At 41.9% G+C, this 21273-nt stretch overlaps 1 protein-coding gene across 1 annotated transcript in view; it reads right to left on the bottom strand.

The window, feature by feature from the left end:
- dnaaf11 (dynein axonemal assembly factor 11) overlaps positions 1 to 13704 on the bottom strand; it is a gene marked incomplete at both ends in the record, with an annotated part of 76186 nt that extends 62482 nt beyond the window's left edge. The window contains 6 exons of the mRNA XM_084188017.1: positions 10960 to 11133; positions 11337 to 11581; positions 12624 to 12796; positions 13011 to 13088; positions 13245 to 13412; positions 13695 to 13704. Of these exons, the coding sequence (XP_084044143.1) occupies positions 10960 to 11133; positions 11337 to 11581; positions 12624 to 12796; positions 13011 to 13088; positions 13245 to 13412; positions 13695 to 13704 (848 nt within the window). The remainder of the gene's footprint in view (positions 1 to 10959; positions 11134 to 11336; positions 11582 to 12623; positions 12797 to 13010; positions 13089 to 13244; positions 13413 to 13694) is intronic.
- Between the last annotated feature and the right edge of the window lie 7569 nt (positions 13705 to 21273).

A 21273-nucleotide genomic window follows, 5' to 3' on the forward strand; every position in this document is an offset into this window, starting at 1 on the left:
AGACTCTTCCTAGACCTGGCCGCCCGGCCAAACTGAGCAATCGAGGGAGAAGGGCCTTGGTCAGGGAGGTGACAAAGAACCCGATGGTCACTCTGAAAGAGCTCTAGAGTTCCTCTATGGAGATGGGAGAACCTTCCAGAAGGACAACCATCTTTGCAGCACTCCACCAATCAGGCCTTTATGGTAGAGTGGCCAGACGAAAGCCACTCCTCAGTACAAGGCACATGAAAGCCCGCTTGGAGTTGGCCAAAAGGCACTTAAAGACTCTCAGACCATGAGAAACTAGATGCTCTGGTCTGATGAAACCAAGATTGAACTCTTTGGCCTGAATGCCAAGCGTAACGTCTGGAAGAAATCTGGCACCATCCCTACGGTTAAGCATGGTGGTGTGCCAAGCTTGTAGCATCATACCCAAGAAGACTCCAGGCTGTAATTGTTGCCTAAGGTGCTTCAACAAAGTACTGAGTAAAGGGTCTGAATACTTATGTAAATGTGATATTTCAGTTTTGTATTTTTTATAAATGTGCAAAAATTTATACAAACCTGTTTTTGCTTTGTCATTATGGGGTATTGTGTGTAGATTGATGAGGGGAAAAAACAATTTAATCATTTTTAGAATAAGGCTGTAACGTAACAAAAAGTAAAGGCGTCTGAATACTTTCCGAAAGCACTGTATATAGCCCTATAGGCCCTGGTCAAAAGTAGTGCACTATATAGGAAATAAGGTGCCATTTGGGACGCAACGTGTTTAAAATATTATCTCGCTCACACACACACACACAGAGAGAGACAGAGAGACTGATGCAGATCTAAATCACACACCCAATTAAAAACCACAGCAAATGGGTCACCTGTAGGGTGAGTGGGCCGCCATCAATTAACAACATGGCGGGCAAATTAATTAAGCTTGATTTAACCTGTACCCGAGAAACAGGAAGGGATGCTACCTCTGAGTGAAGAGTCTGAATAACACACGCAGTAGGTCAGGGGTCATCAACTAGATTCAGCCGCGGGACGTTTTTTTCTTGAGCGAATGGTTGGGGGGCCGAAAGATACACTACATTACCAAAAGTACGTGGACACCTGCTCGTCGAACAGCTCATTCCAAAATCATGGCCATTAATATGGAGATGGTCTTCCCTTTGCTGCTATAACAGCCTCCACTCTTCTGGGAAGGCTTTCCACTAGATGTTGGAACAATGCTGCAGGGACTTGCTTCCATTCATCCACAAGAGCATTAGTGAGGTAGGGCACTGATTTTGGGCAATTAGGCCTGCAGTCGGCGTTCCAATTCATCCCAAAGGGCTCTGTGCAGGCCAGTCAAGTTCTTCCACACCAATCTCGAAAAACCATTTCTTGATGGACCTCGCATAGTGCAAGGGGGCATTGTCATGGTGAAACAGGAAAGGGCCTTCACCAAACTGTTGCCACAATGTTGGAAGCACAGAATCGTTTAGAATGTCATTGTATGCTGTAAAGTTCAGATTTTCCATCACTGGAACTAAGTGGCCTAGTCCGAACCATGAAAAACAGCCCCAGACCATTATTCCTCTTCCACCAAACTTTACAGTTGGCACAATGCATTCAGGCAGGTAGCGTCCTCCCGGCATCCGCAAAACTTAGATTTGTCCGTCGGACTGCCAAATGGTGAAGCGTGATTCATCACTCCAGAGAACACGTTTCCACTGCTCCAGAGACCAATGGCGGCGAGCTTTACACCAATCCACCCAACACTTGGCATTGTGCATGGTGATCTTAGGCTTGTGTGCGTCTGCTCGGCCATGGAAACCCATTTCATGAAGCTCCCGACGAACAGTTCATGCTGACGTTGCTTCCAGAGGCAGTTTGGAACTCTGTAGTGAGTGTTGCAACCGAGGACAGACGATTTTTACACGCAACGCGCTTCAGCATTCGGCAGTCCAGTTCTGTGAGCTTGTGTGGCCTACACCACTTTGTGGCTGAGCCGTTGTTGCTCCCAGACATTTCCACTTCACAATAACAGCACTTACAGTTGACCGGGGCAGCTCTAGCAGGACAGAAATTTGACTTGTTGGAAAGGTAGCACGTTGAAAATTGAGCTCTTCAGTAAAGCCATTCTACTGCCAATGTTTGTCTATGGAGATTGCATGGCTGTGTGCTCTATTTTATACACCTGTCAGCAACGGATGTGGCTGAAATAGCCAAATCCACTAATTTGAAGGGGTGTCCACATACTTTTGTATATAGTGTAATTATAAGTTATTTGTATTCTGCAAATTGACAGAAGAAGCCCAAACAGATATTGTGGAGTGGGTAACAGGTGTGCCATCTCGCTTAATTAGTTGGGTGCTCTGCCATATTTGACAATTACTTCAAATGAAATCCCAAGTTCAAAAACATTGGAGAAATAAAAGGACAAAAAAACGTCACCTCATTTCACCTTTTTATTTTAGGCCGGGAAGGCTAACGCGTTTCGGCAGTTATGGCTTCATCAGAGCATGATGAAGAGCATTACATTGGGGAGGATAGAAAAAATATCTGACCCTGGATCAGCGGAGTGAAAAATGAAGTGTCTGAATAGACAAACTGGGTGGGATTGTCATGCAATGTCAATTACTGACGCATCATACACACTCTGGTCCTACAGTGGGGAGAACAAGTATTTGAAACACTGCCGATTTTGCAGGTTTTCCTACTTACAAAGCATGTAGAGGTCTGTAATCTTTATCATAGGTACACTTCAACTGTGAGAGACGGAATCTAAAACAAAAATCCAGAAAATCACATGATATGATTTTTAAATAATTAATTTGCATTTTATTGCATGACATAAGTATTTGATCACCTACCAACCAGTAAGAATTCCGGCTCTCACAGACCTGTTAGTATTTCTTTAAGAAGCCCTCCTGTTCTCCACTCATTACCTGTATTAACTGCACCTGTTTGAACTCGTTACCTGTATAAAAGACACCTGTCCACACACTCAATCAAACAGACTCCAACCTCTCCACAATGGCCAAGACTAGAGAGCTGTGTAAGGACATCAGGGATAAAATTGTAGACCTGCACAAGGCTGGGATGGGCTACAGGACAATAGGCAAGCAGCTTGGTGAGAAGGCAACAACTGTTGCCGCAATTATTAGAAAATGGAAGAAGTTCAAGATGACGGTCAATTACCCTCGGTCTGGGGCTCCATGCAAGATCTCACCTCGTGGGGCATCAATGATCATGAGGAAGGTGAGGGATCAGCCCAGAACTACACAGCAGGACCTGGTCAATGACCTGATGAGAGCTGGGACCACAGTCTCAAAGAAACCCATTAGTAACACACTACGCCGTCATGGATTAAAATCCTGCAGCGCACGCAAGGCCCCCTGCTCAAGCCAGCGCATGTCCAGGCCCGTCTGAAGTTTGCCAATGACCATCTGGATGATCCAGAGGAGGAATGGGAGAAGGTCATGTGGTCTGATGAGACAAAAATAGAGCTTTTTGTTCTAAACTCCACTGTGTTTGGAGGAAGAAGAAGGATGAGTACAACCCCAAGAACACCATCCCAACCATGAAGCATGGAGGTGGAAACATCATTCTTTGGGGATGCTTTTCTGCAAAGGGGACAGGACGACTGCACCGTATTGAGGGGAGGATGGATGGGGCCATGGGTCGTGGCTGGGTCTTCCAGCATGACAACGACCCGAAACACACAGCCAGGGCAACTAAGGAGTGGCTCTGTAAGAAGCATCTCAAGGTCCTGGAGTGGCCTAGCCAGTCTCCAGACCTGAACCCAATAGAAAATCTTTGGAGGGAGCTGAAAGTCCGTATTGCCCAACGATAGCCCCGAAACCTGAAGGATCTGGAGAAGGTCTGAATGGAGGAGTGGGCCAAAATCCCTGCTGCAGTGTGTGCAAACCTGGTCAAGACCTACAGGAAACATATGATCTCTGTAATTGCAAACAAAGGTTTCTGTACCAAATATTAAGTTCTGCTTTTCTGATGTATCAAATACTTATGTCATGCAATAAAATGCAAATTAATTACTTAAAAATAATATAATGTGATTTTCTGGATTTTTGTTTTAGATTCCGTCTCTCACAGTTGAAGTGTACCTATGATAAAAATTACAGACCTCTACATGCTTTGTAAGTAGGAAAACCTGCAAAATCGGCAGTGTATCAAATACTTGTTCTCCCCACTGTATATGGCTCAGTTGGACGCTAGCTATGCCAGGTTTGTGGGTTCGAGTCCTGCAGGGGCCGCCCATACGAAAAATGTATGCACTCACTGTACTGTAAGTCGCTTTGGATAAAAGTATATAAAGTTGCGATAAAACCACTTATGTTCCCCCGAACTGTTCTTTTTCACGGTAAAGTCTACACCGGTTGTATTCAGCGCATGTGACAAATAAAATTTGATTCAACATTTACAATGGTTGTAATAACGTTTTAACGTAAGTCAACTCAACCAAAGCAAGTTTTTCCACATAGGCCTACATATTCCTACAGTGTGTACACTTTGGTTGGAAACTAAGCACATTTTTGTTGACTTACGTCAAAACGTTATTACAACCATTATAAAAAGTTGAATAAATTACATTAAGTTTAAAACTTGATTTGATTCAACATCTAGAATGGTTGTAATAACGTTTTAACGTAAGTCAACTCAAATGTGCTTAGTTTCCAACCAAAGCAAATTTAGTTTTTCCACTTATGCCTACATATTCCTATAATGTCTTTATTTCTTTATATTTCCTTTAGTGTCCTTTATTAATTATTTGGTTTGGGACTTTATGAAAAGGGTAGGCTTACTCCACCTTGCAACTAGACCTGGGTCAAAAACATTACGTTTTCCCGGTAAAGTAGAACCCATGGGATAGTGTCCCAATTGTGCAAACACCAAGCTAAAAGCAAGTGCATTTCAGTATTTGACTCAGGTCTGCATGCAACCTGTATGCCTAACCACTCACTAGAGGTCTTCACGGATCCACCTGTATCCCAATACCCGATCCGGATCCAGAATTCTTAATGTCACGGGTCTGGGTCGGATCTCATATGATGTGTAATTTTAATTGACTTGTCCGGAAGGACCCGTACAGATCCAAACGCGATTGCTGCAGTAGAGGGAGAGAAATTTGATCATTTATGCTGCTGCTCTTACTTCTCAGGAGAGTGGCGAGTGTAGCTTCTTGTTGTTGGCCAATCATAAGTCATCAAAGCCGCAATAGGCTACAGTCAGAGCCTCCGTGCGTAGCAAAAGTTAACAGACGGCTAATCAATGGCAGATGGAATTCAAAGGACGGATTTAAAAGTTCAAGGAGAAGGACAGGCGACAACCACCAAGAGCCAACAGGTAGGCCGCTACTTAATATTCTGAATGGAGTTGTTGTTAGGATGAGAAAGCGTATGCACTGCAGCCTCAATTAGCCTAGCTAGCTAACATTAGCTAACTTCTCCCGGTTTTATGCAGTCAAGACAGGTACTACGTAATCATATTTGATGATAAATAATCTAGCTATGGCAGCTATTAGTTTACTATAGTGCGAGTCGGCTTGTTGGTTGGTTGTGGTCTCTCGTTTCACCCTCCCTGCTCCCCGCTTCACTCGCTCACAGTACGGCCCCTCCCCTGCCTGCAAGAGCAGCACCTCTCTCCCTCCTCTCACGCTTTATCAGCTCCGGTTAATATAGTAGCTTTAAAAAAATAATAAACGTTTCCTGCTGCATCCCTCACTCGGTTCGGATCAGACCGGGTCTGGATCCAACCAGGTCTATCCGGAACGGGTCTAGTTGTCCTCGGGTCATTTCAGAACGGGTTTTTATATTTTAAAAATGTATTAATGCATATTGGGTCCGGGTGGGAAAGCCCCAGGTACATTTTGGGACGGGTCCAACTTTTTGGACCCGTGAACACCTCTACAGCTCACTGCTTGTGTAACTAACTGCAAAAATCTCTGAAGCTGGAGACTCTTATCTCCCTCACTAACTTTAAGCATCAGTTGTCAGAGCAGCTTACCGATCACTGCACCTGTACACAGCCCATATGTAATTAGCCCACCCAACTACCTCATCCCCATATTGTTATTTACATTGTTATTTATTTTGCTCATTTGCACCCCAGTATCTCTATTTGCACATCTATTACTCCAGTGTTAATACTAAATTGTAATTATTTTGCACTATGGCCTATGTATTGCCTTACCTCCATAACTTACATTTGCACACACTGTATATAGATTTTCTATTGTGTTATTGACTGTACGTTTTGTTTTTGTTTATTTCATATGTAACTCTGTGTTGTTGTTGTTTTTAAATCGCACTGCTTTGCTTTATCTTGGCCAGGTCGCAGTTGTAAATGAGAACGTATTCTCAACTGGCTTACTTGGTTAAATAAAGGTGAAATAAATAAATAAAAATAAAACTAACAGATGGAAAATGTGTTTGGAGGTTGAGACCATTATTGGAATTGGTTAAAAGCATCAGATTGAAACTCTACATTTAAACTATAATAAGATAAAGATGGAGCTAATACATCAACTTGACATAATCAGATAAAAACAAGTTATCTTTTTTCACAATCAATTGGGTAAGGAGACATATTGATTCAAATATAAATCGAGGTTACAGTGACATACAGTGGCTAAACCAGTGAACTGCACCCCATTATACAGTACAGTATAGCACACTGAAGTGACATGTTATGAAAATGCATGGGAGATCCCATTTTGGACATTGGATTTTTGTTTAGTGATAATGTACTGTACCTTCAAACATAAATAGAAAACTTAGGCAGAAAACAGAATCTTCAACAGATAGAGACAAGTGTTGGCATAGTAATAATATTAATAATAATAATAATAATAATATGCCATTTAGCAGACGCTTTTATCCAAAGCGACTTACAGTCGTGTGCATACATCTTTACGTATGGGTGGTCCCGGGGATCGAACCCACTACCCTGGCGTTACAAGCGCCATGCTCTACCAATTGAGCTACAGAGGTCCACAAATTGGGCTGAATCTTAACTTGAGATACAAGTCTGTACGTTCACACAACTCTCCCACTAACTTCAACAAAGGCTTACAAGCAAAATGAAAAGTTATGTGCGCATATCTCAAGTTAGGATTTTGCCTTTTCTAAAACGTATGGTGACTATATCAGAAGTAGTTACAGTGGGGAGAACAAGTATTTGATACACTGCCGATTTAGCAGGTTTTCCTACTTACAAAGCATGTAGAGGTCTGTAATTTTTTATCATAGGTACACTTCCACTGTGAGAGACGGAATCTAAAACAAAAACCCAGAAAATCACATTGTATGATTTTTAAGTAATTAATTTGCATTTTATTGCATGACATAAGTATTTGATACATCTGAAAAGCAGAACTTAATATTTGGTACATAAACCTTTGTTTGCAATTACAGAGATCATACGTTTCCTGTAGGTCTTGACCAGGTTTGCACACACTGCAGCAGGGATTTTGGCCCACTCCTCCATACAGACCTTCTCCAGATCCTTCAGGTTTCGGGGCTGTCGCTGGGCAATACAGACTTTCAGCTCCCTCCAAAGATTTTCTATTGGGTTCAGGTCTGGAGACTGGCTAGGCCACTCCAGGACCTTGAGATGCTTCTTACGGAACCACTCCTTAGTTGCCCTGGCTGTGTGTTTCGGGTCGTTGTCATGCTGGAAGACCCAGCCACGACCCATCTTCAATGCTCTTACTGAGGGAAGGAGGTTGTTGGCCAAGATCTCGCGATACATGGCCCCATCCATCCTCCCCTCAATACGGTGCAGTCGTCCTGTCCCCTTTGCAGAAAAGCATCCCCAAAGAATGATGTTTCCACCTCCATGCTGCACGGTTGGGATGGTGTTCTTGGGGTTGTACTCATCCTTCTTCTTCCTCCAAACACGGCGAGTGGAGTTTAGACCAAAAAGCTATATTTTTGTCTCATCAGACCACATGACCTTCTCCCATTCCTCCTCTGGATCATCCAGATGGTCATTGGCAAACTTCAGACGGGCCTGGACATGCGCTGGCTTGAGCAGTGGGACCTTGCATGCGCTGCAGGATTTTAATCCATGACGGCGTAGTGTGTTACTAATGGTTTTCTTTGAGACTGTGGTCCCAGCTCTCTTCAGGTCATTGACCAGGTCCTGTCGTGTAGTTCTGGGCTGATCCCTCACCTTCCTCATGATCATTGATGCCCCACGAGGTGAGATCTTGCATGGAGCCCCAGATCGAGGGTGATTGACCGTCATCTTGAACTTCTTCCATTTTCTAATAATTGCGCCAACAGTTGTTGCCTTCTCACCAAGCTGCTTGCCTATTGTCCTGTCCCATCCCAGCCTTGTGCAGGTCTACAATTTTATCCCTGATGTCCTTACACAGCTCTCTAGTCTTGGCCATTGTGGAGAGGTTGGAGTCTGTTTGATTGAGTGTGTGGACAGGTGTCTTTTATACAGGTAACGAGTTCAAACAGGTGCAGTTAATACAGGTAATGAGTGGAGAACAGGAGGGCTTCTTAAAGAAAATCTAACAGGTCTGTGAGAGTTCTTACTGGTTGGTAGGTGATCAAATACGTATGTCATGCAATAAAATGCAAATGAATTACTTAAAAATCATCCAATGTGATTTTCTGGATTTTTGTTTTAGATTCCGTCTCTCACAGTTGAAGTGTACCTATGATAAAAATGCTTTGTAAGTAGGAAAACCTGCAAAATCGGCAGTGTATCAAATACTTGTTCTCCCCACTGTACATCCGACTGCATCAATACGGTTAATGAGGTCCTTGGCTGCATCCCAAAAGGCACCACATTTCCTACATAATGTACTACTTTGGACCAGAGCCCATACCAAAGTAGTGCACTATGTAGGAAATAGGGTGCCATTTGGGACTTAACCCTTGTTTCGGCTACATGCATCAGATCACTTGAAACTGCTACCCCCATTGGGCAAAAACTGGTTGAATAAACGTTGTTTCCACGTCATTTAGACCCCCCGAAAAAATAAATGTGATGACGTAGAATAAACATGGAAAACGGATTGGATTTGCAGAAGGTCATCACGTATGGACAGTCTTTTTTTCACCCAACTTTTAACCTAAATCCAATGACATGGTGCATTTTTTTTGTTGATTTCACGTTAGTTGAAAACTCAAACAAATGTAAATCAAAACTAGACGTTGAACTGACGTCTGTGGCCATTGGGTCCGGTCATTAAAGTGATTGGTTGTGACGTTTCTTGTTTTGTCCCCTTTGTCATGCTGGTAAAGTGTATTTTCAATTTAATCAAGAGAAAGAAAAACAGAGAGAGAAACCGAGCGAGTGGAATTCTGAATTCCAAATCAACTCCTTCCATTAGTGCTTTCCACTCGATAGGATCACACTCTCTGTGACGTGTTTCATGATGGCAAATCGATGGACTCTCAGAGATGAGGGTTTAAACAAGGAGATTAAAAATTTATCAACTTCGGGACACCAGGTCACAACTTCAGCAGTGCAATGAGTTTACATTAAGACTAGGCATTAGACTTAACCAAAAAGCTTGGGGTCATTAGACAGCATTGATATTAGGCTGACCCCATTTAGTAAACTGGTTGACTGTTTAGACGATAGGCTGTTGGTGGAGTGAGATTTATTTAGTAGAGCAGGAGCACATACATACATACATACAGTTGAAGTCGGAAGTTTAAATACACTTAGGTTGGAGTCATTAACACTCGTTTTTAAACCACTCCACACATTTCTTGTTAACAAACTATAGTTTTGGCAAGTCGGTTAGGACATCTACCTTGTGCATGACACAAGTAATTTTTCCAACAATTGTTTACAGACAGATTATTTCACTTATAATTCACTGTGTATTTGGCTAAGGTGTATGTAAACTTCTGACTTCAACTGTACATACATACATACATTACCGTTCAAAAGTTTGGGGTCACTTAGAAATGTCCTTGTTTCCATGAAAACATACATGAAATGAGTTTGAATAGGAAATATAGCAAAATTAATAGGAAATATAGTCATAGAAATAATGACTTTAATTGAAATAATAATTGTGTCCTTCAAACTTTGCTTTCGTCAAAGAATCCTCAATTTGCAGCAATTACAGCCTTGCAGACCTTTGGCATTCTAGTTGTCAATTTGTTGAGGTAATCTGAAGAGATTTCACCCCATGCTTCCTGAAGCACCTCCCACAAGTTGGATTGGCTTGATGGGCACTTCTTACATACCATACGGTCAAGCTGCTCCCACAACAGCTCAATAGGGTTGATATACGGTGACTGTGCTAGCCACTCCATTATAGACAGAATACCAGCTGACTGCTTCTTCCCTCCTGAGATGTGTGCAAACCTGGTGGCCAACTACAAAAAACGTCTGACCTCTGTGATTGCCAACAAGGGTTTTGCCACCAAGTACTAAATCATGTTTTGCAGAGGGGTCAAATACTTATTTCCCTCATTAAAATGCAAATCAATTTATAACATTTTTGACATGCGTTTTCCTGGATTTTTTTGTTGTTATTCTGTCTCTCACTGTTCAAATAAACCTACCATTAAAATTATAGACTGATCATTTCTTTGTCAGTGGGCAAATGTACAAAATCAGCAGGGGATCAAATACTTTCTTCCCTCACTGTATCTTATATTCTGAGAACATGGCAACCATGTTCTGTGTATGTTTGGTGGGACTTTGATGGAATATTCTCATAACCCTCAGAAAACGACATGTTAATGTTCTTGCAACGAACCCATAAAATGCATCTAGAACATTCATGTTGTATATTCTAAGAACATTGTAACTACATTCTAGAAAAGTTCTGCTTGATATTAAGGGAATGTTCTCCTAACTAACAGCAAAACATGCTAAGGTTTTTGATAACATAGATAGAATGTTCCCCTAACTAAGGGAAAACTATACACTCAAACAATAGGGGAACATTACGAGTACCATTACATTCACTCTCCCTAGAATTGCTAGCTGTTTACCTACCTTTCTTTAGCCTTTTTCTTCTCGTTAAGGTGGCGGTGAGCTTCCAGGCGTGACTCTGGAGTAAAGGCACAAGGTTTCTCCCAAAACTCCCTTTCCTGGTCTTCTGAAGAAAGGCAGCTTGTCTTCACTTTCTCCTCTCTCCCTTGGATCTCTTTGTTTTCTTCAGGCACAGGGCTAAAGATCAATAAACAGAACTCTTCAGAGTTATTAAAAACACTGAAATAAACGGAGTGATTGACAGTGAACTGAAATACTGTATCGGGCCAACTGAATTCGAGAACCGCAGATGAGGTTAGGGTTAGGGTTACTCCACAGATGCACCAGTTATCCTTGCTGTTCTACATAAAATAAAATCAAGGTGGAAAGCGTGAACATACATGGTGTTGTTGATGTCAGTGTACCAGCGACCATCAAAGCCAGGCTTCTTCTCTTTAGCAGAGGAGCTGCTTTCCTTTCTCGGCCCCCGCTGCGCCTCTCCTCCCTCTCTCTTGGCCTCCTCTTTCTCACTCACTCTCTTCCTCAGGTAATCCTGCTCCTGCTGCCGAATCCGCCTCCTCACCTCATCTAGGCCTTGTCCGGCCCGGATCCTCTCCGACCTGCCAATCTCTTTCCCATCCAGATACTGCAAAAAATAAAACATTATTTCCCCTACCACGCTAGGCTATCTTCAGGCGAGCAAGTGCATGCTAGACTAGTGATTTTGAGTGTGTGTGCGCGTATATCTTTTAGGAAAATGTATGCACACACTACTGTGAGTCGCTTTGGATAAAAGTATCTGTTAAATGGCATACACTGAGTGTACAAAACATTAAGGACACCTGCTTTTTCCATGACAGACTTACCAGATGAATCCAGGTTTCAAGTTTCAATGTCACATGCACAAGTACAGTGAAATGCCTTTCTTGCAAGTGCTAACCCCAACAATACAGTAATCAATAACAACATAATACTAAAACTAACAAGGTAGAACAAAAACACACAAGATATAAAAATAAGAAGATGAACAGGATAAATAAAGTAAGTAAGCATACTATATACAGGGTCAGTTCCAGTACCATATTTACAATGTGCAGGGATACTATGATGTCACTTGTTAAATCCACTTCAAATCAGTGAAGATGAAGAGGAAGAAACAGGTTAAATAAGGATTTTTAAGCCTTGCGACAACGGAGACATGGATTGTGCATGTGTGCCATTCAGAGGGTGAATGGGCAAGACAAAATATTTAAGTGCCTTTGAACGGGGTATGGTAGCAAGTGCAAGAACTGCATAAAACTGAATGTTTTTAGAGAAAGGAAGTGAACATTTAGCCTGTTCTGGGAACATTCTTTTTTAGGTTGTTGGGAGGTTCTGAGGACATTTTACTATGGTTCCCTGAAAGTTTTCCTGAGAGGTTCTGAGAATGGCAATTATAGGTTATTTGAAGGTAATTAAATAAAGTTCTGAGAACACTTTTCATTAAAAGTTTTAATAACACTGCTAGCTTAGTTTGGGTTAATTGTTTGGAACTCCAAGCACAGATAAGACACATGTAAATGATAAGACACATTTCTTTTTTATTGTGGCACAGCGTCAGTGAGATTTGAACATATGATCTTAATTTCACTGTACTTGTGCATGTGACATTAAAACTTGAAACTTCTGTTCTCTATCCCTCCTGATACCTTCAGTTGGGGCAGTGAAGCCACAACGTATTGCCTGTAGCCCTCAAACTCAGTGCAGGGGTTCCCCACCAGGAAAAGCTCTCGGAGATGGAGGTTGTGCTTCAATGACTCCACACTGCTCAACCGGCCCACAAAGTTCACTGTCAAGTCCAGCTTCTGGAGACTCTCACATCCTGTTGTAACGGATGAGGAGGCAAGAAGAGATCTATTTGGCCTATTTGATTCTCTAAAGCCACAATGAAATTGCTATTTTTAGAGTCAAAGCACAGGAGGAGAAATGCTATTACAAAACAGAGACTTTTGGTCATTTCCTTAGCCTACATTAACACAAACAGATAGGACAAGGTTGTAAAATAGTAGAAGTGGCTATGTGCACAAAATACTAACCTTCCAGGTTTTCAATCAGTTCAACGTTGTTCAAAGCAAGGTTTAGATACTCCAACTTTTTCAGTCTATATACATTTTCTATGGAGAGCAAATTAATTCATATTTCAAAATATTGAAATAGCATTGATGGCCAATGAAATATACATAAAATATAGATAGGGTAGTTAGATTTTGAAATATATAATTGAATTGCAATTATATAAAAAAGAGGAAGGGGAAAGAAATTTGAATCACCTATTCTGGGAATGAGATTGTTTTGAAGATACAGAATTTTGAGGTCCCTGCACCATTTATCAATGTGTTCTATTTTCTCAATATCTTGTTGATGCAAAGACACCTCCTCTAAGGAAAGGATCTCGCAGTTGTTATGCTCTGCCCGACGTCGGACCATGTCTTCTGTGACTGTAGATTATGGAAAAAGGGTGTAGCAAATGTTATAGCTACGGTAGTAGGCAAAAATAGCAACAAGTGACACGTTGATGCTAGCTAGGCTACCTATCTAGCTAGCTAGTTTCCTCGGTTGCCTGTATCACAAGTTAACAAGCTATTTGAAAAATACAAAATAAGACAGCACCGTAACGTTATTTCATTTTGTCTCATAACGACTCGCTAGCCATATTGCTTTCGTGCATTGGTGACAAATTGGTTTAATTATCGGGATTAGCCAACCAGCTTTCTACTTACTCAGGACCATCTTTCTTCTCTTCTGTTTGGCAGGCGTTGCTACTAGAAACCAACACTGTCTGCAAGGTGACAGTGGGTGCGCTCGGTTTCTTCTTCTTCCTCTCCTATTAGGTTTAACGGCGGTTGGCATCCAATAAATGTTGAATTACCGCCACCTAATAGACTGGAGTATAAATCCCTTATACTTTGCTTTAAAATTTAAAAAATCAACAAATACGATACCATCTCATACTACTCTCACAACATAAAAAAATTATTATAATAATAACCATACTCCACTATTTAAATATATTTATTCCTACTTCAGGCCAACAGCCTGAAAGGATGGGACACCACCACTTAACACACCCTGTAACTCTTCTGATGTCAAGTCTCGCACACCCAAATACCTCGCTGCAGCTGCCACCACCTCTATTTTCTGCGACTTACATTCCATCCCTGCAGTACAGTTGATAACCATTGCTATAAATGCCAAAAATCCAATCTTATTGAAACAGATATCACTATGTTGGTGTATCCCTCTGTACTGGTACATATTTACTACTCACACCATTCCTCTCAGGATCCCTCCCCCTTGACCCATCTTCCTCTACTTTCTTCACTGCCTCAGACAACTTCTGCACTACTCTAACCCTGGAAACCTCAACGTGCACTGGACATTTCAGATCTCCAGCCCCATGGGCACCCCTACAATTAACACATACCACTACTTTCCCCAATGCTACACTTTCCTTTGTCTCATGCCCTTCTGCACACTTCTCACACCTAGGAACCTCCCTCCAACACACTGCTGCCACATGCCCATAAGCTTGACACCTGTAACAACGTCATGTATTCGGCACAAAAGCTCGTACCGGATAACTTGTATTTCCTAACATCACTTTGTCGGGCAAAGACTCAACATCAAAACTCAAAAGAACAGACAATGACTCTTCTGTTTCTCCACTCACGCCAACCTTTCTGCATCACACCAAACAACGAGCATCACAAACACCGGGAATCTTCCCCTTCAATTGGTCAGCTTTCACATTTACCGCTACCCCAGTAAATCACACCTTTCAATGGCACCCTTTTCTTGAGAGCAAAACAATTCACATTTCTTGCCCCCATTTGTTTAACATGGAGCGCCTGCCCCCTCTGACCAGCAGAAACACAAACAATTATCACTAGACCACTTCTGGTTACCCTCACCGATTTCACAGCACCCAACTCTGTTTTCACCCACCCTGAAACCACAAATGTATCAGCCAAAAGGCAAGGGCCCACTTTTTCCAAAAACTTCACTCCTACTGTCACAGACTCATCTTTATCCTGACCCTTGGGCTCCGAGAACTTCACCACATCTACCACCTCCGATACTTTGCCTTCATTCACTTCAATTTCTCCTCCTGTCTTCAACTCACTCTGTTTACACTTTCTACCATTCTTCTTTAACAAACCAGCTCCCTTTTTCCTGCCATTTTTAACTGACTCAAGCTCACCCTCTTCCTCCCTCTCTCAGACCTCCTCTGCCTCTTTTTCCCCTCCATACCTCCTCCGTATTCCAAGTATAACTCCTTGCGATAGTACTGCACTTCCCCTGACATACATCTACTTCTTGCCTTGTCTAGGGACGACATTTCTCCTCCGACTCTCCCTACTCTTCCAATTTCCCCCACGCCTGCGGTCGGCCCCCTTGAATGTGGTCTGAATGCGGCAAGTGTCCAGGGGGCGTTCCCTGACAAGTGGGCGGTCCATAACAAGGGTTCATTCCCAGACAAAGCCCTTTCTTTCTTCTCATTGGCACCTCGCTAGCTGTCGTGTCTTTGCCCCTTTCTTCTTTAACTACACTATGCCTCCATTACGGACCCTTCTCACAAGTGTTTGACATTGCTTGTCGTGCTTAATAGAGCTCGCCAGCTTGTAGTCCTAAAAACCGGAAATGAGTTACGTCTGGTTTGTTCAGCCATTGCTATGGGGAAAATGAATGGGGAAATAATAGGGTTTTGGGATAAACGCCGAAAATAAGGTCTGAGGTTAACACAGGCTTAGGAGATCTTATACGTTTTGTTCTATGAGATAATATCAGTCAGTTAACATGACCTTTATGAATTATCAAGCCTTTTATGTGCTTTATGTGCTTTTTAAAAATTATATAAATGCTTCAGAATTCACAAAAAGTGACGTTAGCTGATGAAGATTATCCCATAGAACAAAACATATAAGATCTCCTAAGCCAGTGTTTCCCATAGGCTTTACCCAACGAACAATGGCGGAGTTAGCGCCTACAGAAAGACTCCGTTACTATTGCTCTCTACAAGAAAATAAACAAGAATCAGCTGGAGCTTGTGTAAATGAACATCACTAGTTACCACAGCCACAAAGTCATAATTATAGCTAAACCCCGCTTTGCTCGTTCCGGGGAAACTAAAGGTCATTCTAATATGCACTGTTATTGATTGGTCTATGGTAATGTTGTCCGTGTGTTACTGAAAAATAAAAAGTAATTACGTTTTCACAATACGGGAGGGTTGTCAAACTTTGTTTTCGAATTGTAGTGAAACCCCCCCCCACCCTCATCTGGAGGCATTTTTTCATCTCTATCTACGTAATTTAATATTTATTTATGTAAAGAAATAGGGACCACAATGGAAATAAGTCTCTGACTTTATTGTGCAATCCCGGTCACTTTTTAAAATCTTTGTGTATTTTTTTAACTGACAAATAAAATCAACCAATCCAAACTGTGCAGCGAACAATTAATGAATGGAAAGAGGTATACACACACACACACACACACACACACACACACACACACACACACACTACCAGTCAAAAGTTTGGACACATCTACTCATTCAAGGGTTTTTCTTTATTTGTACTATTGTTTACATTGTAGAATGATAGTGAACACATCAAAACTATGAAATAACACATATGGAATCATGTAGTCACCAAAAAAAGTGTTAAACAAATCAAAATATATTTTGTATTTGAGATTCTTCAAAAAGTCACCCTTTGCCTTGATGACAGCTTTGCACACTCTTGGCATTCCCTCAACCAGCTTCACCTGGAATGCTTTTCCAAAAGTCTTGAAGGAGTTCCCACATATGCTGAGCACATGCTGGCCGCTTTTCCTTCACTCTGCCATTCAACTCATCCCAAACCATCTCAATTGGGTTGAGGTCGGGGGATTGTGGAGGCCAGGTCATCTGATGCAGCACTCCATCACTCTCCTTATTGGTAAAGTAGCCCTTACACAGCCTGGAGGTCTGTTGGGTCATTGTCCTGTTGAAAAACAAATGATAGTCCCACTAAGCCCAAACCAGATGGGATGGCGTATCGCTGCAGAATGCTGGACAAATTTCCACCGGTCTATTGTCCATTGCTTGTGTTTCTTGGCCCAAGCAGGTCTCTTCTTCTTATTGGTGTCCTTTAGCAGTGGTTTCTTTGCAGCAATTTGACCATGAAGGCCTGATTCACACAGTCGCCTCTGAACAGTTGATGTTGAGATGTGTCTGTTACTTGAACTCTGTGAAGCATTTATTTGGGCTGCAATTTCTGAGGCTGGTAACTCTAATGAACTTATCCTCTGCAGCAGCGGTAACTCTGGGCCTTCAATTCCTGTGGCGGTCCTCATGAGAGCCAGTTTCATCATAGCGCTTGATGGTTTTTGCGACAGCACTTGAAGAAACTTTCAAAGTTCTTGAAAGTTTCCGTATTGACTGACCTTCATGTCTTAAAGCAATGAAGGACTGTCATTTCTCTTTGCTTATTTGAGCTGTTCTTGCCATAATATGGACTTGGTCTTTTACCAAATAGGGCTATCTTCTGTATAACCCCGCTACCTTGTCACAACACAACTGATTGGCTCAAACGCATTAAGAAGGAAAGAAATTCCACAAATTATATTTTAAGAAGGCACACCTGTTAATTGAAATGTATTCCAGGTGACTACCTCATGAAGCTGGTTGAGAGAATGCCAAGAGTGTGCAAAGCTGTCATCAAGAAAAAGCGTGGCTACTTGAAGAATCTCAAATAGAAAATATATTTTGATTTATTTTACACTTTTTTGTTACTACATGATTCCATATGTGTTATTTCATAGTTTTGATGTCTTCACTATTATTATCAAAAAATTGTAAAAACAGAAATACCTTATTTACATAAGTATTCAGACCCTTTGCTACGAGACTCGAAATTGAGATCAGGTGCATCCTGTTTCCATTGATCATCCTTCAGATGTTTCTACATGATTTGGAAAGGAACACACCCAACTATATAAAAGGTCCCACAGTTGTCAGAGCAAAAACCAAGCCATGAGGTCAAAGGAATTGTCCGTAGAGCTACGAGACAGGATTTTGTTGAGGCACAGATCTGGGGAAGGGTACCAAAACATTTCTACAGCATTAAAGGTCCCCAAGAACAGAGAGGCTTCAATCATTATTAAATGGAATAAGTTTGGAACCATCAAGACTCTTCCTAGAGCTGGCCACCCGGCCAAACTGAGCAATCTGGGGAGAAGGGCCTTAGTCAGGGAGGTGACCAAGAACCCGATGGTCACTCTGACAGAGCTCTAGAGTTCCTCTGATGAGATGGGAGAACCTGTCCCCAGCACAAGGTGCACCTGTGTAATGATCATGCTATTTAATCAGCTTCTTGATATGCCACACCTGTCAGTTGGATGGATTATCTTGACAAAGGATAAAATGCTCAGTACAGTGATATAAACAAATTTGTGCACAACATTTGAGAGAAATAAGATTTTTGTGCATATAGAAAATATCTGGGATCTTTTATTTTATTTATTTTTCATGTGAATGCTGTATATAAAAGTATCATGTATGTATTATGTCAAATATATATGTCAAATGTAATATGTAAATATGTCAAATGTATTTATATGTAACAAAAAAGCTGTAAAAATAACAAATCAATTTGTGTTCTCCGAAGAGGGTGGTAAAAAAATAAGAGAGAGACATCTGTTACAAAACACCAAAAATATTAATACATTCCGAGATTGCCAAGCCTTTGATACAGGGTAAGCCTACATGGTAGGGAGGGATGCATTTTATGTTTGTCGAGATTGACATAGTCTATTTATTGTGGTGTTGAAAATGCAAACCATGATATTGAAGTGCCCAAAGTCCATAGGCTTTGTTTATTGGTTGTGTGGTGCATTGGCACAGAAACCTGTTGGTGGAAAATTCGTTGCATACATTTTATATAATTATAAATATGGCATCAAAATGTTGAAAATCTGATTTACCCTTAGCTGATCATTGTCTGCAGCCAGCTCTGATCGTAGTGTAAGGAAACAGGCAGGGAGAGTGAGCTTGTCTGTGGTGGTTGGCAAACCCTTATCCTTCTGACCCGTAGTCCTGCTTGGCATCAACTGTGCCACAAAAGGGTGCTGAATTGGCAAAGTATATCCACGTTTATAAACACAGTTATTGTTATTTTTGGTCGTAAACGTTATTTGAGTTAATTCTATGAGAGGGGAGGGTGTGAAATGTATTTTACAGTACAAGGGGAGGGTCATGTGAAAATATTTTAATGTTAGGGAAGGGGGCGCATTTCTTTTTTTATGAGTTGGACCAGCCCCTCCTCCCCAGTAAATGTAGATCTGTTCCTAATCAAATATGGGAGTATGAGAATCGCTGCCAGCCACTAGATGCATTTATATATATAATAGATTTTTCGTGAAAATACGGTACATTATTTGTTACCATCAGCTCATGTAATCTATATACTCCAACCATACTAGCACTGGTTGAAGGGGGAAGAGAGATTGAATAAATTTTTTTGTTATACTTAATCAACACAATATACATTTGTTTTTATTACCAGTGTGTTATCCAATTACCACAGCTGTAATAATAATCAATGATGATATATACCATTTAGCTATTGCTTCCTTAACATAGCAATACATCTATACCAAATCAAACAATGCAATGCAAAGCGTCAACTACTGTGTGGTGACAAAGTTCAACAGAACTGACTGTTTTGTGATGTTTTTTATTATTATTATTAGAATTCGAGAGAGAGATAGCATTGTACTTCTCAAACACACCGCAATGCACAAAAAAACTATAGTTGCAAGCACGAACAACATGTTAACTTCAGATCAGCCAGTTCAACAGGATTACATCTGATCAGATCAGGTGATGATATTTGTGTATTGCTGTAATACCCTTACCAAAAGAAGTATACTTTTTTTGTTGATATTCCACCCACCCCTCACTGGACAACTATTGTTATATACTGGTACACTAAAGTATGTGGACATCCCTTCAACTTAATGGATTCGGCTATTTCAGCCACACCCGTTGCTGACAGGTGTATAAAATCGAGCACACAGCCATGAAATCTCCATAGACAAAAAATGGCAGTAGAATGGTCCGTACTGAAGAGCTCAGTGACTTTCAACGTGACACCGTCATAGGATGCCACCTTTCCAACAAGTCAGTTTGTCAAACAACGGCTCAGCCGCGAAGTGGTAGGCCACACAAGCTCACAGAACGGGACCGGCGAGTGCTGAAGCGTGAAAATCGTCTGTCCTCGGTTGCAACACTCACTACCGAGTTCCAAACTGCCTCTGGAAGCAACGTCAGCATGAGAACTGTTCGTCGGGAGCTTCATGAAATGGGTTTCCATGGCCGAGCAACCGCACACAAGCCTAAGATCACCATGCGCAATGCCAAGCATCGGCTGGGGTGGTGTAAAGCTCGCCGCCATTGGCCTCTGGAGCAGTGGAAACTCGTTCTCTGGAGTGATGAATCCCGCTTCACCATCTGGCAGTCCGATGGACGAATCTGGGTTTGGCGGATGCCAGGAGAACGCTACCTGCCCGAATGCATAGTGCCAACTGTAAAGTTTGGTGGAGGCGGAATAATGATCTGGGGCTGCTTTTCATGGTCCGGGCTAGGCCTCTTAGTTCCAGCGAAGGGAAATCTTAATGCTACAGCATACAATTACATTCTAGACAATTCTGTGCTTCCAACTTTGTGGCGACAGTTTGGAGAAGGCCCTTTCATGTTTCAACATGACAATGCCCCCGTGCACAAAGTGAGGTCCATACAGAAATGGTTTGTTGAGATCAGTGTGGAAGAGCTTGACTGGCCTGCACAGAGCCCTGATATTAACCCCATCGAACACCTTTGGGATGAATTGGAATGCCGACTGCGAGCCAGGCCTAATCGTACTCCATCAGTGCCCGACCTCACTAATGCTCTTATGGCTGAATGGAAGCAATGTTCCAACATCTAGTGGAAGGCCTTCCCAGAAGAGTGGAGGCTGTTATAGCAGCAAATGGGGGACCAATTCCATATTAATGCCCATGATTTTGGAATGAGATTTACGACGAGCAGGTGTCCACATACTTTTGGTCATGTAGTGTATGTTCCATTTCCAGGTCCAGCCATAGTCCCCACTACAGTGCACCAAGAGACTGTTATCAGGGCCTCATGGAAGTCCAAACCAATAGATTAAGAGCACTGACCTTCACAGTGTCTTTGACCTGACATGATGTAAAGAGGTATGGGATTGATTGCATTCTCCTGTCCTGTGGCTGTTCATCAACCTGCCAGTCTCTGAG

Source organism: Coregonus lavaretus (assembly GCF_964263955.1).
Source record: "Coregonus lavaretus genome assembly, chromosome: 23".
NCBI lineage: Eukaryota > Metazoa > Chordata > Actinopteri > Salmoniformes > Salmonidae > Coregonus > Coregonus lavaretus.